This window comes from Carcharodon carcharias, chromosome 3, assembly GCF_017639515.1.
Source record: "Carcharodon carcharias isolate sCarCar2 chromosome 3, sCarCar2.pri, whole genome shotgun sequence".
NCBI classification, from domain to species: domain Eukaryota; kingdom Metazoa; phylum Chordata; class Chondrichthyes; order Lamniformes; family Lamnidae; genus Carcharodon; species Carcharodon carcharias.
The window spans coordinates 56,969,956-56,985,902 of record NC_054469.1 but is presented as its reverse complement, the minus strand read 5'-3'; the positions used below and the strand labels follow the sequence as shown (position 1 = coordinate 56,985,902).

Here is a 15,947-nt window from a genome sequence, read left to right as displayed (position 1 = left end):
TCTTTTCCTGTGAAGACAAGAGAAAGGGGAGTGAAACACATTGATGAGCAGGAGTACAATGTGGCTTGAGCTGACAGTGGTCATGCATGTTTTACAACAAAAGTGGTCTCCTTTCCAATTGTCTCATGCCCACATATTCCTCTCGATAACAGGACATGCATGTGCTGTGGGTGGCCTACCTACACCTGCATGTCGCTCGGAGACTGTCAATGGCCATCTCAGCTCTACAGAAGGACCCATTAACCTTGCCAGACTGCAGAAGGTCACGGAATTGTGACACCAAATCCAGGAGCACCTGTGTTCACCTGAGGCGCTCACAGTCATTGCAATCTCCAGCTATGCTTGGTTTGTGGTGGATGGGGAGAGCTTCCTACCTTTCAGGTACAGGATGTCCTCCTTGCCACTTACTGACCGCACCATGAGCTCCAGGTCCTTGTCATTGAATTGAAGTGCACTCAATGCCTGGATCCCCACTGATGTTCTCTGCTGGGACATTCTGGCATGGCAACAAACAATGGGTCATTATGCACGCTCACCTCATGTGAAAAGTCACAATCCATAGGCCTAGTTGGAAAATGGGGTGACACTAGTGAATGGGGTGCTGAGAACTGGCACTGGGTTATCTGTGTGCCAGGTGGGTATCATCACCATGGCTCTCTCATGCCAACACAGCAAGAATGATTAATGAGTGGCCATGACCCAGGGGTCCATTGGACCATGAGGTGCACAGGAGTGTGACCATGGTGTGAGGTGCCAGGTGGCTTGATGTGCCAGGACTTGGCACATTTGTTTTATGCCTTCAGCGACCTGCTAGGATTAGGGGTCTTAAAACGGAAGGCTGTGTGCAGAGAGCAGACCGTAAATTATTTTTCTGGTCACAGTTGCTGCAGAGTGCAGACACTTGATAGGAGAGCAGGGACAAGACCAGCAGTGGGTCAATGCTGTGTGCAGTAGTTGCATGAGAAATGGAGGCAGGCAGCCAGGGATATGCAGCTTTCATAGGATAGCCCATGCTAGGCCAACTTTATCACAGTTAAAAACCTGTTGGCCATCGCACACAGTCAGAGATAATTTCACTAGACATGACAAAGGTCAGAGGTAACGTTGCAATAACGTGTTAGCTGTCTTCTCATTAATCTCACTTCCCAGCAATGGCATTGGAGTTGGGCCTTTATATGGAAGCTGCAATGCAATTCACCTGCCTTTGCATCAGGCCCATTTTCAACCCCACTGAGCCTTCAGGAACAGGGAACCCATCTCCATCACAAACCCCAGCAAGAAAATAGGGCTGGCAGGCACCTCCACAATCGAGATGCGATTGTGGGGTGGGGAAAATTTCTGATCCCTGATACCTATTTTTAAGATAAAATCTAGCCCCATGCATCTAATTATACGCTTCAGGATTATGTCTGCCTTAGTAACCCCTCTCTCAACCTTTCCTGCCACCTTCAATGATTTAAGCACGTATATACCCAGGTCCCTCTGCTCCTGCACCCTCTTTAGAGTTGTACCCTTTACTTTATATTGTCTCTCCATCTTCTTCCTACCAAAACAAGTCACCTCACACTTTTCTAAAGTAAATTTAATCTGCCATGAGTTCGTCCATCCCACCAGCCTACCTATGTCCTCTTGAAGCATATCATTATTCTCCTCACAGTTCCTAATACTTCCCAGTTTTGTGTCATCTGCAAACTTTGAAATTGTGACCTGCACATCCAAGTCTAGGTCATTAATATAGATCAAGAACAGCAACGTACCAACTCCTGGGCTACCCCACTGTATACCCTCCTCCTGTCCAAAGAACAATCATTCATCCAGTACTCTGTTTCCTGTCACTTGGCCAACTTTGTACCCCACACTGCCATTGTCCCTTTTATTCCATGGGCAATAACTTTGCTGACACGTCTGCTATGTGGCACTTTAGCAAATGCCTTTTGAAAGTCCATGTACATCAACCACATTAACCTTAGCAGCCCTGTCTGTAACCTTCTCAAAAGAAAAGCTCAAAAGAGTTAGTTAAGCACAATTTGCCTGGAACAAACTGTAGTAATCTGATGTGTAATATACCTTTAAGACAAATGTTGTAATGTAAGATCACATGATCTTGGTAGCCAAAGCAGTAGCGCAGGCTACCTCTGTAGTCAGTAGTCTTGAGTTAGAGTCTGAACAGTAAAGACAGAGTTTTGAGTTGTGAGCACACAAGTGTAGCTGCTGAGTTCCTTTTGTAAATAAACAGAATGTGTTTCTTCTAAGAATGGTCTACTGATCTTCTCCATCTTGGTACCAACTCGGTCACCCTGAAACAAGCTTGAAAACTGAATCCTTTAGCCCCAACAAACCAGGGAACTGGATCCAATAAACTGGCACTGAGGATGGGATTAAAAAGCAAGAAAAGACATGAAAGGACGAGGCAAAAAGCAAGAAAAAACGAAAGGCATCAGAAAAACCAAAATTGAGTCACATGGTACTTGTAAGTAAAGAAAAATTTCCTTCCTGATCATTAAAGCAATCCCCTCAGAGTGTGCTGCAATTTGGAGGAATGGAGCCTTTCAATCCAACCTTGGATGGCTGGTCTCATGATGTCGAATGCCTCATGTTCTTCTTCCAGGTGAACGACATCACAGGGGAGGAGAAGAAGCACGCGATCCTCTTATCCAAGTGTGGGAGTTAGACATATGGATTAACTCAAAATGTGTTGGCACCCAGTGCCCATATTTGAAAAGTTTTGATGCCATTGTGAACCTCATAAAGAATCATTATTAGCCCAAGCCGTCGGTGACGGTGCAACAGGTCAAATTTAACTCAAGGAATAGAGCCACAAGGGAGGCAGTTACTTGTTATGTAGCAAGTCATAAACAATTAACTGAATATTCCGAGCTTGGTACATCTATCAATGTTATGCTTAGAAATTGATTGGTGTGTGGTATAAATGAAGATGCAATTCAGAAGAGAGTACTGTCTGGAACAAATTTAGATTTTCAGAAGGCATTGGAAATCGCTCTGGCAGTGGAAGGTGCAGTGCGAGACTTGAAAGCCCTATAGGGAGCACAAAATGGTGCCGTCCTCCATGTTGGGCAGGGAGCATCAGTCAAAAAGAGTGCAAAAGTGCAAAGCTTTACTCAGAAGCAGGAAGCAGCCACATCTAGCAGACAAATTAAAATAGATAACCTAGCAGCAAAAACATGACATAATGGTAACAGAGGTGGAAACAGACAACCTTGTAATGAATCACAGTTTAAAAAGATCGAATGTTTCTTCTGTCATCAAAATGAACAACTCATGAGACATTGTAAAGATAGAATCAGGAAGACTTTCAGCCAAAAGCAAAAAACCCAATGAGATTAACAGCGTTGAAAAGCCTGAAGAAATAGGTTCGGATATTTATTTGTTATATAATTTAAAGGTAGGAAGAACAGGGCCTATCTATGTAACTATAAGAGTGAATGAGAGGCCTATCAGAATGAAGATGGATACTGGAGCAGCCACTTTGGTGAAAGGTGAGCATATTTTTAAATACCTGAATCATGGGGAACATAAACTAAATTTGGAAGAAACTGATGCAAATTGAAAACTTACACAGGAGAATACATACAAGTAAAGTCACAGTATACTATGGAGGTCAAACAGTGAAATTACCCTTGATGGTGGTAGCAGGCAGAGGACCAAGCATAATAGGATGAAACTGGCTGAGGGGAATCAACCTTGGTTTGTCACAGATATTCCAAAAGAAAAGTGAAAACCTGCCGAAAGACCTTCACACACGACCAGTTTCCCTCCTGTCTAAGTATGTACCTCTGGAAAAGTATGAAGAGAAACAGAAACAGTTCTGCACTACTCTAAGTAAAATGAAGGATGGGTTGGCAGAGGAGACAGACAATGCTTAATTTTCCAGGAGACAGTACACCATTGCAAAAAAGATATGGAAAAGCTGAAAAAAACCAAAGAGGCAAAAACCTGCAGAATTTTCAAAGAAGCAGACAGATAATGAAATTCTGGAAAACTCAACCAATGAGTTCACTCAAGTTGAGCTTACATTTGAGATTAGTCTGGCCAACATGGAAGTCAAAAAGAAGGCTGAGAATAAAGTCAGTGTCAAAAAGAAGAATTCCCATCGCAAAAAGACACAGGAGCATAAATAATACCATTGATCTTGGCAGCATATGAGAATACTTCCATTCTCAGACCCGGAAGTCAAATTGCAAACGCAGAAGCACTCAGTCATTTACCGTTGCAAATAAAAGATGAGGATGTTCCAATTCCTCAAAAATTCATTTTATTATTGAACTTCCTGGATTCATCATCTATATGTGTTAAATAGTTTAAAAATTGGACAAATCGAGACCCAGTCTTGTCCAAAGGGTGAGATCAAGTTCTTCATGATTGGTCACAAGAACAAGAATCTGATGAAATGCAACTGTATTTCCAGAGAAGATATGGAATAACCAGCCAGGAAGGTATCTTATTGTTGGGAGCATGAGTGATTGTTCCTCCAAAAGGACAAAAGCTGTTGTTATCTGAACTTCACAGTGCACATCCTGGAATTTCCAAAATGAAGACAATAGCACGCAGCTATCTATGATGGCCTGGGAGGGATGGAGAAATAGAAAACTTAGTGAGAAGTTGTATGGAGTGCCAGAAAGTACAAAAATTACCTTTAACAGCTCCGCTACGCCCTTGGGAGTGGCCAGGAAGGCCATGGGTGCGAGTACACATCGACTATGTGGGACCTTTTATGGGAACAATGTTTCTACTTATTGTCGATGCTCACGCAAAATGGATGGACATCTATGACATGAGGTTGTTGACATCTTCTGCTGCAACAGACAAGCTATGACAAAGTTTCGCAATCAGCGGACTACCTGAGGTAGTCGTATCAGACAATGGAACAGTATTCATGAGTGCTGAATTTCACCGATTTATCAGCCTCAGCGGTATTACTCAGGTGAAAACCATACCATCCTTTTTCAAATGGACTAGCTGAGAGAGCAGTTCAGACGTTCAAATCTGATATGAAGAAATTGTCTGGAGATTCTATAGCGACTAAATTAGCACATTTTCTTTTCCATTTTAGAACCACCCCTCATATGACAACAGGTGTCACACCTGCGGAATTGTTGATGAAGTGCTGTCTCCGATCGAGATTGAGCCTAATATTGCCAAATTTGGGGAGGACGGTGGAAAGGAGTCAGGGAAGCCACAAAATTGAACTTGACTGTCACAGTCATGACAGGAAGTTTAACGTAGGAGAGTAAGTATTTGTGAAGAGTTTTAGAGAAGGACCAACATGGTTGTTTGGTGAAATAAGTGCAGTAATGGGACCTCTTTCCTACCATGTGAAAGTGGAAGATCGAGTCATACAGAGACATGCGGAACATATAAGAGGAGAACCAAAATACCCAGAAACGAATCCACCAGTGTTCATGATTGAATCAACGTCTCCTGTTGAAAGAACTTAACCGAGTACAGATGTGTCTGAAGGGCCGACTGTACCTGAAAGACTTGAAGAAACAGGTTTGCAGATAAATACTGAAGAACCAGATGCTAAGGTGACTACAGTGAGGGAGGTTCCGCATAAAACATCAGAAGCTGTAGAGCTGAGATGTTCTACGTTCATCAGGAAACCCCCAGATATTCTGACTTTGTAAATTATTTATCTATGTGAGTAATTTGATATTTTGAGAAAAATTGTAAAATGTATTCCTGAGTAACCTTTAAGACAAATGTTGAAATGTAAGATCACATGATCTTGGTACCCAATAGCAGAGTGGCGCGGGCTACCTCTGTAGTCAGTAGTCTTGAGTTAGAGTCTGAAGAGTAAAGACAGAGTTTTGAGTTGTGAGCACACAAGTGTAGCTGCTGAGTTCCACAATGTCGTGAAACCAATTTTTGGCCTTGCCGCCATATTGTCCGCTCACGCCCACCATGATGCCCAACGCCAGCGGGCACGGAAAATTCTGCTCATAGTTTTGATAATGAAAGCAGGAGTTGTTAGAAATGCACATTATTTGTAAAAGGAAGATGAACAATTCTGAATCATTCATTAAAACTAACAAGGTTAGGCTGGAGGAGCTCTTTACTGACTGACCAAAAGAAAGGAGAGGAGAGCAGGTTGAAGTCAAAGGCACAAACATACTTACTTTCATACAGAGGCAGCTAATGAGTTTTGTGGCCTGCTAATGGATTTAATATATTGAAAACAGGCTATTTTCAGGATATGTTCTATTCTGGAGAATTAACTTCTTTGGTCTCATTAGTTGATTGTATTGTTTGTGCTTTTGTGAGAGACAGCTGCACTTCCCGATAGTTCATAACTTATTACCCCACATTTAGCAATTTTGAGTTGCTACCTTTGGTTTGTTGCAAATGAATTGCATCAGTTGGAGTGGATTGAGCTGTGAAGTGAGAAGTTCTCTTACCAGTCCTGTCACGTCCCACTCCCTTCTGGACACACACCTGGCTCTATAAATTCTCCTTAAGTTTTTTTTAAATTTTAAAACCAGCTTGGAAGCAGAATGGTGGGTTCTTTTTAGCTTAGACATCCAGAAATTCAAAGAAAAGGTAACATTCAACAGTGTATCAAAGAAATATGGTGGTGTGCTGCGTCCATCTTATCAATTATACAAAGGAGGCATCAAACACGGGTGGGTTTGTCAGGAAGGCTGGAGGTGACTTGAAGCCCTTGAGAAATGATGTAAGTAAAGCTGCAGAAGGATAAAGAGAAATAATGCAGCATTCCAACTGTCAGTGTCTTGTGAGAGAGGCACAAAAGAAAGGCCAGCCTGTCAAGGTGAAGCTGTCAGCCACTTTGTTTCGAAAATCAGTGAAAAGTAGGAGTGATCTACACATATCATACAGGTCCTGTGACATGGAGTCAACTTTCAAATGTAGAGATTTTCTATTTTCCAAAATAACTTTTGAAAATGGATTGTTTTGCTGTTCAATGTAATTTTCAATTCATTCTATTGAAGATGTATCCTTATAATCATAGAAATTTACAGGGCAGACGAAGGCCATTTGACCCATTTGGCTGGCCAAAGAAAGAGCTATCCAGGCTAATCCCAAGCTCTCTTCGTCCCCCTGCCACACACCACCCCATCCCCCACCCCTCCCCATTCCCAAAGTTTTACTCCTCAGTTATTTCCAGGATTCTCAAATATATTTTTCCTCCTTTTATTTCTCACAGCGGATTTACAGTTCTCGGTGAATCTTGCATTTATGTAACACTGCACTACCTTAAATTCACAAAGGAGGCATCAAACATGGATAGGTTTGTCAGGAAGGCAGACGGCAACTTGAAGCCCTTGAGAAACATTGTAACTAAAGCTCCAGAAGGATAAAGGGAAAGCTTGAACGCTTGGCCATTTACCATGGTCTACGCTAAATTAATTGACAGATATGAGCATAATAGTCTGAGCTCCTTCTCAAAGGATCCAGTAAGTATCCATTTCCAGCACAAAGATCAGCCCTCTCAGTAATACTAACAGAAATCATTCCAAACAATACCAGTTTTTTGTTTTTACCCTTATCTCAGTATGTTTATTTAATCGCACAAATTATATGTTGAAAAAAATGTTAAAAATCTTCTTTTTATTTTCCACTTTTCTTCACCATGGCACCTCAAGGGTTCAATTGTAAATTTTCACCTGGTTGTCAAAAGACTCAGACGGTCATACTAGACTCTGTAATTGTAACTCTGTGGGCGAGGAGTGTAAACTGGCCACAAGGAGGCATTCGGCAATGACAGGAAGAAAGAATCCTTCAGGAACCTACACCCACTTCAAGAATAAAAGCAATATACTGCGGACTTTGAGAAGCAAGCCAACTCCATACAAGGAACTGAATCCTTGAGATTGTGAGAGATGGAAAAGTAAATAAGCAAGTCTCAGAAAGTAGTTAGTATCTGAAGATGCCTTCCAGAACACTGCAATGTAACATCCTATCAAAATCCCATCTACAGATTTTGCAAGAGAAACAGAGCCCTGTGAAATGTTATCCTATGCCATTTTGGTATTACCATTTAGTTCTCTCTTGACACTCTGTCCTTTCTCTGCTTTTGCAGGATCTTTATAGGCTTTCCGAGCCAACTTACCTCGGCAACTGTCCCTGTGAGGTAATATTTCACTGACACTGCATTTACCCTCCACAGTCACAAGTTCCGATACATCTGAAAGATTGAAGACAGATGGCAGGAGGACAGTGTGGGAGATGAGTCACAAAGCATGAGTGGATAAAGCAGGTGGAGGAAAAGGGAAGGGAATTATTCATTAGAGGCTGAGGCCACCTTCCTCTACAGCTGTTGAGGTCAGGGAGCCAGATCTCTGTGGTCCTGTTTTGAACACAAGAAAGCATTTTGAACACAGGAGATTGTTGACATCATCAATGGATCTTTCTGGAAGTTTGAAAAAGTCCAGTAGCCAATTGAATCATGTGCTGAGAGTTAGCATATAGAAGCTGCGGACTTCCTTGGATAGAATGTTAATTTTGGTTATATTGACAGTTTAGACTTCTGTAGTCTAGGCTTTTGCTGTACCACATCACTGGGCTTGGTTATTGATGAGGTTGTTCAGATAAGGCCTGGCATGGGGACAAGCTTCGGTAATATTATCAAAGTTATCAGATCTGTGCGCCTGTGGATCAGAGAGCATGGTGATATGGAGGCTATGAATAGAGTTGGTGCAGATTTGGCCATGGTAGGTGAGCTGCTCTCTCAAGTGAGCAGTACTTCCATGTTACAATGGTCCAGTAGCAGGAGGCAGGCTGGGCCAGGCTATGCCCACATCTTCACTCAATTCATCAGTATTAGTAGGACCACCTGTTCATGGAGAGCAAGGGCCATCTCCCTATGCTTCCAGGACACAGATGGTGGTGAGCCACCTTCTTAAAGCACTGCAGGCCATGTGTTGTAGTTACACCCACAGAACTGTTAGGAAGGGAGTTCCAGGATTTTTATGAAGTGACAATGAAGGAACAACAATATATTTTCAAGGCAGGATGGTGTGTGGCTTGGAGGGGAACTTGCAGGTAGTGGTGTTTCCATGCTGCCCTTGTCCTTCTAGGGGGTAGATATCGTGGGTTTGGAAGATGCTGTTGAAGGAGCCATGGTGTGTTGCTACAATGCATCTTGTAGATGGTACACACTGCTGTCACTGTGTGTTGGCCATGGAGGGAGTGAATGTTGAAGGTAGTGGATGGGGTGCCAGTCAAGCGGGTTGCTTCATCCTGGGTTGTGTCGAGCTTCTTGAATGTTGGAGCTGCACTCATCCAGGCAAGTGGAGAGTCTTCTATCACATGCCCGACTTGTGCCTTGTAGGTGTTGAACAGGCTTTGGGGAGTAAGGAGGTGAGTTACTCACCACAGGATTCCTAGCTTCTGGACTGCTCTTTTAGCCACAGTGTTTATATGGCTAGTCCAGTTCAGTTTCTGGTCAATTGTAGCCCCCCAGGATGTTGATAGTGGGGGATTCAGTAATGGTAATGCCATTGAATGTCAAGGGGCGATGATTAGATTCTCTCTTGCTAGAGATGGTCATTGCCTGGCACTTGTGTAGCATGAATATTACTTAGCAATTATCAGTCCAAGCCTAAATGTTTTGCAGGTCTTGCTGCATATGGACATGGACTGATGCACCTATAATGCAATGTCACATGACTAAGACACTGAGATCTGCTGGGAAGAAGAAGTAAAACCTTATGTCGAGTACTGAGTTATATAATGATCTGTAAATAAACAAGAATGGACTTTCCAAATAACATTTTATGGTAACATTCTTAGGGTAACAAACAAACCCTAAAAAGTACCCATCTAGGCCCTGAACCCAGGATGAAACATGGTGACAGCTGGTGGTTTCTGTTGACCGTTCATGTGCACCATCCTGTGGACAGAGTGTGAAGACCCAGAAAATTTCCAAAAGAATCTTGTAGAACTACAAAATCTTGGAAAAAGGACAAGAAAAAAAAAATATTGAACACTCACCTGAGAATGGAGCATCCTGGGTGCTGCAGATGCAAGCAAATGCACAGGCCCAGAGTCCAGACATCAGTGATTACAGATCACCATCTACAAGCCAAACTTAAAAACAGCAACAGATCCAGAGCTTAGGGTAAGCTTGCAACAGACTCAACACTAGGGCAATTGGAGGAAGAGATTCTCTAGATACAGAACAGCTTCAGGTTGGCACAAGGAACAGAAGTATCAGGTCAGTACTTTACTCAATGCAGTAGGGGCCATATCAGACAATGTTATTGCAAGTCAGTGCATAAATAAGGCTTTGAGCTCATATGAGGAAGTCTTCCAGGCATTCAATTCCTACTTCAGTGTTCAAAAAAGTTTGATCATTGATTGAGCTAAATTTGATAAGAGGAGGCAAAAACCAGGCAAATCCATGGACTGATTTATAGATGACCTGTACAGATGCCTGGAGAATTGCAATTATGGGCTCCTCAAAGATGAATTAATATGCAATCATATAGTGGTTTGAGTTTTAGATGAAACTCTATCAGACCTTTTGCAAATGAGGGAAAGTTTAATTCTCACAAAGGAGGTAGAAATAGCACAATAGACCGAACTTAGAAAGCAAACTACAGTGGTTGTTTGTGAAGAAAGTGTTGTCCCTTGTAAAAAAAAATGAGTCATGCCATTCAATATATCAGTTAAAAAAAGCACACAGTGAAACAAAAACCTGCAAAATCGTGAAAAACCACGTCAACTGCCATCTTGAGATGCTCTCGATGTGGCAGGAAAACCCTGCACATGTGGGCAGAATTCGCAGCAGGGGGAGCTGCGTGCCACAACTGTAGGAAATTAGGACTTCTTAAAATAGTGCAGATCCAAAGTTCCTGTAGCTCATAGGAAGAAAGAGATAACAACGAAACAAAGTAAAATTCAAGAACTGGCAGAGCCACTGAAAAAAATAACTCTTTTAAGAGAAGATAACAAACAGAAAATAATTATTGGAGCATTAAATTAGATGTTGATGGGTACCCCACAGAATTCAAACTAGATACTGGGGCAGATGTTTCAGTATTATCTGATGAAGTAAAATGGCTGTAAAATTTCATAATACAGCCATCCTCCATCCAGTTGCAAGGTCCATGAGGGAATATACTAAAAGTAATAGACTAACACTTGGCAAGATTAAAATACAAGGATAAAGAAATGGTGGAACCCTTGTATGTGATAAAGAACCAGGAGTCATCACCAATGAGCAGAAAAACATATTTGCAGCTGAGGCTCACTTACAAGGTTAAGAACTTGCTGATGAGCATTCCAGTGAGGTATTCAGGAATGCATTTCCATCCCTATTTTCAGGCTTAGGAAAGTTGGAAGCAGAATATCACATAACTCTAAGGGCAGGTGTAAAGCCTATATGTCCCTTCACAGTGAGCAAGGCCCCTCACCCATGCTTAGATAAAGTCAAGAGTAAGATTGAACACCTGTTACAACAAGGGGTCATCTCTCCAGTTACTATACTGACAAAGTGGTATTCAGGAATGGTTACAGTCTAATGGTTCAATGAATGGTTCATCAAGGGAAGATCATGATTGTCATATAAGAACAGTCTTCAAAGTCCTACAAGAACTTTATAGAAGAAGCAGGTTTGACATTAAACAACAAATGTGAATTTGCAAAGCCTATGATAAAATTCTTAGCCCACATTATGCAAGCTTCAGGAATTAAGACCCACAGAAAACCAAGGTCATTAGAGAGTTCCCATGCTCTAAAAACATCACAGAAGTACAAAGCTTCCTTGGCATGGTCAATCAAGTAGGCAAGTTCCCATCAAGTTTGTAGGAAATCAATGAGCCGTAAAGGCAGCTGTTGAGACAAAGTCAACAGCAGCGCTGGAATGTGGACCAGCAAAATGCTTTTCACAAGATCAAAAATCTCTCCATTTCAAAAATTCTAGTGCACTATGATCCAAGGTTGCCAACAATTGTAGCAGCAGATGCATTACCTACAGGCTTGGGTGCAGTGATGTTTCAAGTTCAAAAAGATGGACAAAAAACAGTTTATTATGCCTCAAGATCTTTCACAGTAAGAGAGAAGAGGTATGCAACCATTGAGAAAGAAGCATCAACAGCCACCTGGGCCAGCGAGAAGTTCTCTGATCATATCATGTGATTAAGGTTTAAAACTGAAGCCAACCACAAACCTTAGATTATTTTTAAAAAATTCATTCCTGGGATGTGGGCGTCGCTGGCTAGACCAGCATTTATTGCCCATCCCGAATTACCCTTGAGAAGGTGGTGGTGAGCTGCCTTCTTGAACCGCTGCAGTCCATGTGGTGTAGGTACACCAACAGTGCTGTTAGGGAGGACGTTCCAGGATTTTGATCCAGTGACAGTGAAGGAACAGCAATATATTTTCAAGTCAGGATGGTGAATGACTTGGAAGGGAACTTCCAGGTCCCCATATGTCTGCTGCCCTTCTCCTTCTAGAGGGTAGCGGTTGTGGGTTTGGAAGGAGCTTTCATGAGTTTTTGCAGTCCATCTGTGCATCAGTGATGGAGGAAGTGAATGTTTGTGGATGTGGTGTCAATCAAGTGGGCTGCTTTGTCCTGGATGGTGTCGAGCTTCTTGAGATTTGTTGGAGCTGCATTCATCCAGGCAAGTGGGGAGTATTCTATCACATTCCTGACTTGTGCCTTGTAGGTGGTGGACAGGTTTTGGAGAGTCAGGAGATGAGTTACTCACTGCAGGATTCCTAGCCTCTGACCTGCTCTTGTAGCCACAGTATTTAGATGGCTAGTTCAGTTTAGCTTCTGGTCAATGGTAACTACCAGGATGCTGATAATGGGGGATTCAGCGATGGTAATGCCATTGAATGTCAAGGAGCATTGGTTAGATTCTCATTTGTTGGAGATGATCATTGCCTGGCACTTGTGTGGCACGATTGTTACTTGCCACCTGTCAGCTTAAGCCTGGAAATTGTTCAGGTCTTGCTGCTTTTGGACATGGACTGCTTCAGTATCTGAGGAGTCGCGAATGGTGCTGAACATTGTGCAATCATCAGCGAACATCCCCGCTTCTGACCTTATGATGGAAGGAAGGTGATTGATGAAGCAGCTGAAGATGGTTGGGCCTAGGACACTACCCTGGGGAATTCCTGTGGTGATGTCCTGGCATGGAGATGATTGAACTCCAACAACCACAACCATCTTCCTTTGGGCAAGGTATGACTCCAATCATTGGAGCATTTTCCCCCTGATTCCCATTGACTCCAGTTTTGTTAGGGCTCCATGATGCCACAATAGGTCAAATGTTGCCTTGATGTCAAGGGCAGTCATTCTCACCTTCTTAATAGAAAAAGAATTGCAAAGTTGCCACCTAGAATTCAGCATTTCAGACTGCAACTGAGATATCATTCAGTTACTGAGTATGTTCAAGGCAAGTACCAGACGACAGCAGAAGCATTGTCAAGAATATGAGTTGAAGAAATCAAGCTGGAAGATTGAAATGTTATTGAAGAAGTGAATATATATTCTTCACTCATTGCTAAACACTTACCAACCACTGTGAAGAGGTTACAAGAAATTAAGCAAGCACAACAGCAGGACAATGAGCGCATCAACATAAAAGAGTATTGATAGAATGGATGGCTGGAGGATACTCCAAATAATCCAGTTCTTCACCAATATTTTGGACAGAGAAAAATTCTCATCATCATCAATGATTTCTTGGTGTTTAATGACAGGCTAGTCACCCGTAAAACACTTCAACATCTTCCAGAAAATCCAGTCAAGTCACTTTGGAATTGTGAAATGCTGAGCAAGAACCCAGTAGTTGGTCTGGTGGCCAGGCATCAGTCACTCCATCAAAGAGTTAATGACGAATTGACTTATGTGGGCAGCAAATTGCCAACAGCAGCAAACCATTCACACTCTCCGCTTTTCCTTCGAGGTCATGGCAGCACCTGGGAATGGATTTATTTGAGTTAAAAGGCAAAGTTTTTATCATTGTCATTGATTACTACTCCAGATGGTTTGGAGTGAGCAGACTGCATATGGCAGAGGCAGTCATTACATCACTAAGAAGAATCGTCGTGGCACTTGGCATTCCGGACATTGTGGTGTCAGACAATGGCCCTTAGTTTGCCAACGAGCTGTTCTATAACTTTTCGCAGGGATATGGGTTCATGCTTGTGACTAGCTTGCCTAGATATCCTCAGTCAAACGAAGAAGCAGAAAGAGGAGCTTGAACAATCAAGGAATTGATGAAAAAGAACAAACATCTTAACTTAGCCCTTCTTAATTAAAGAAATTCACTGCTAAAAAACAGGTTCTCACCATCAGAACTAATGATGGGACGATGACTGTGAACTCAATTTCCAGCTCTACAACAAACACAACCTAACATTACCTCAGACGATTGTGAGAAAGTTAGGAAGTATGAGGAGCAACAAAGAGACAGTCCAGCTTGTAATTTCAACGAGGAGAGAGTGTGGATACGGGATCAACAGAAAGAAGGCATTGTAATAGAAAGAACTCCACAGCCAAGATCTTATAGAATTGAGACGGACCAGGGAAATATCAGAAGGAACCGAGGAGCATGGATATTTTTGGGAAGGAAACCATGGAACCTTGGACATACTAAATAGACCCAGAAGAATGCAAGGAACCAGAAACAAGTTGAAACTCTGCATCCACCCAGGTGGAAGACACTCCTATTGAATGATGAGAAAGCGTAGTTCATCCTCAACCTGAAAATGAAATCTGGACCACATCAGGGAGATTGGGCAAGGCACCAAAGGGACTAACCCTGTGAAGTCTGTGATTTTGGGGGCAGATATAGGAGTATTTAAAAAAAAAAAATTTTTAAATCTTTTATGCTCTCCCCACCCCCACTAGAGCTATACCTTGAGTGCCCTACCATCCATTCTTAATTAGCACATTCGTTTAGATAATATCAACAACCTTAACTTTAACACCTATGTGTTCTTTTGTACTATTGTTGTTGACATCTTTTGATGATCTGCTTCTATCACTGCTTGTTTGTCCTTACAACCACACCCCCACTCCACTTCTCTCTCTCTCTCTCTCTCCGCCCCCCACACACACACCTTAAACCAGCTTATATTTCAACTCTTTCTTGGACTCGAACTCAAGTTCTGTCGAAGGGTCATGAGGACTTGAAACGTCAACTCTTTTCTTCTCCGCCGATGCTGCCAGACCTGCTGAGTTTTTCCAGGTAATTCTGTTTTTGTTTTTGTATAGGAGTATGTATGTTGTTGGGATAAAGAATTAGCAGGGGGCTGGTGTTTGGGGTAGATGTAAAGTAAAGGCTGAACATCAGGAGCATCTGATACTGATGTACCTACTGATATAACTATGATGCACTGTTACATGACTAAGAGACAGAGATTTTGCACAAAGTAGAAGTACAACCTTGTGTAGAATGCTGAGATGTACATAAATCTGGAAATAAACAAGAATGTTTTTCCCAAATCATAATCCATGGTAGAATTTTTAGGTTAACAGAAACCATAAGAAACCCCATCTAGACCCAGAACCCAAGATGAAACAAAGAGTTTCCCCCTTAATTCCCATTGACTCCAGTTTTGCTAGGAGTCCTTGATGCCATACTCAGTCAAATGTTGCCTTGATACAAACAAAAGTACAAACATACACATTTGGAGCAGGAGCAGGCCATTCAGCCCCTTGTGCCTGCTCCAACATTCAATAAGATCATAACTGATCTGATTGTGGCCTCAATTCTGCTTTCCCTCCTACCAAATGGACAAGTTCACATTTTCACACATTATACTCCACCTGCCAAATTTTTTCCCACTCACTTAACCTATGCATATCCCTTTGCAGACTCCTTATACCCCCTTCACAACTTATTTTCCTATCTATCTTTGTATCATTATCAAATTTAGCAACCATACATTCGATCCTGTCATCCAAGTCATCAATATAAATTTAAATAGTTGAAGCCCCAGCACTGATC

General features: G+C 42.2%; 1 protein-coding gene across 1 annotated transcript in view; it reads left to right on the top strand.

Annotated features, from left to right (window-relative positions):
• Nucleotides 1-15,947, top strand: part of gpr158a (G protein-coupled receptor 158a) — a 641,632-nt gene that overhangs the window by 363,263 nt on the left and 262,422 nt on the right. Inside the window, exon 6 of the mRNA XM_041183940.1 lies at nt 12,967-12,986. Within this exon, the coding sequence (XP_041039874.1) occupies nt 12,967-12,986 (20 nt within the window). The remainder of the gene's footprint in view (nt 1-12,966; nt 12,987-15,947) is intronic.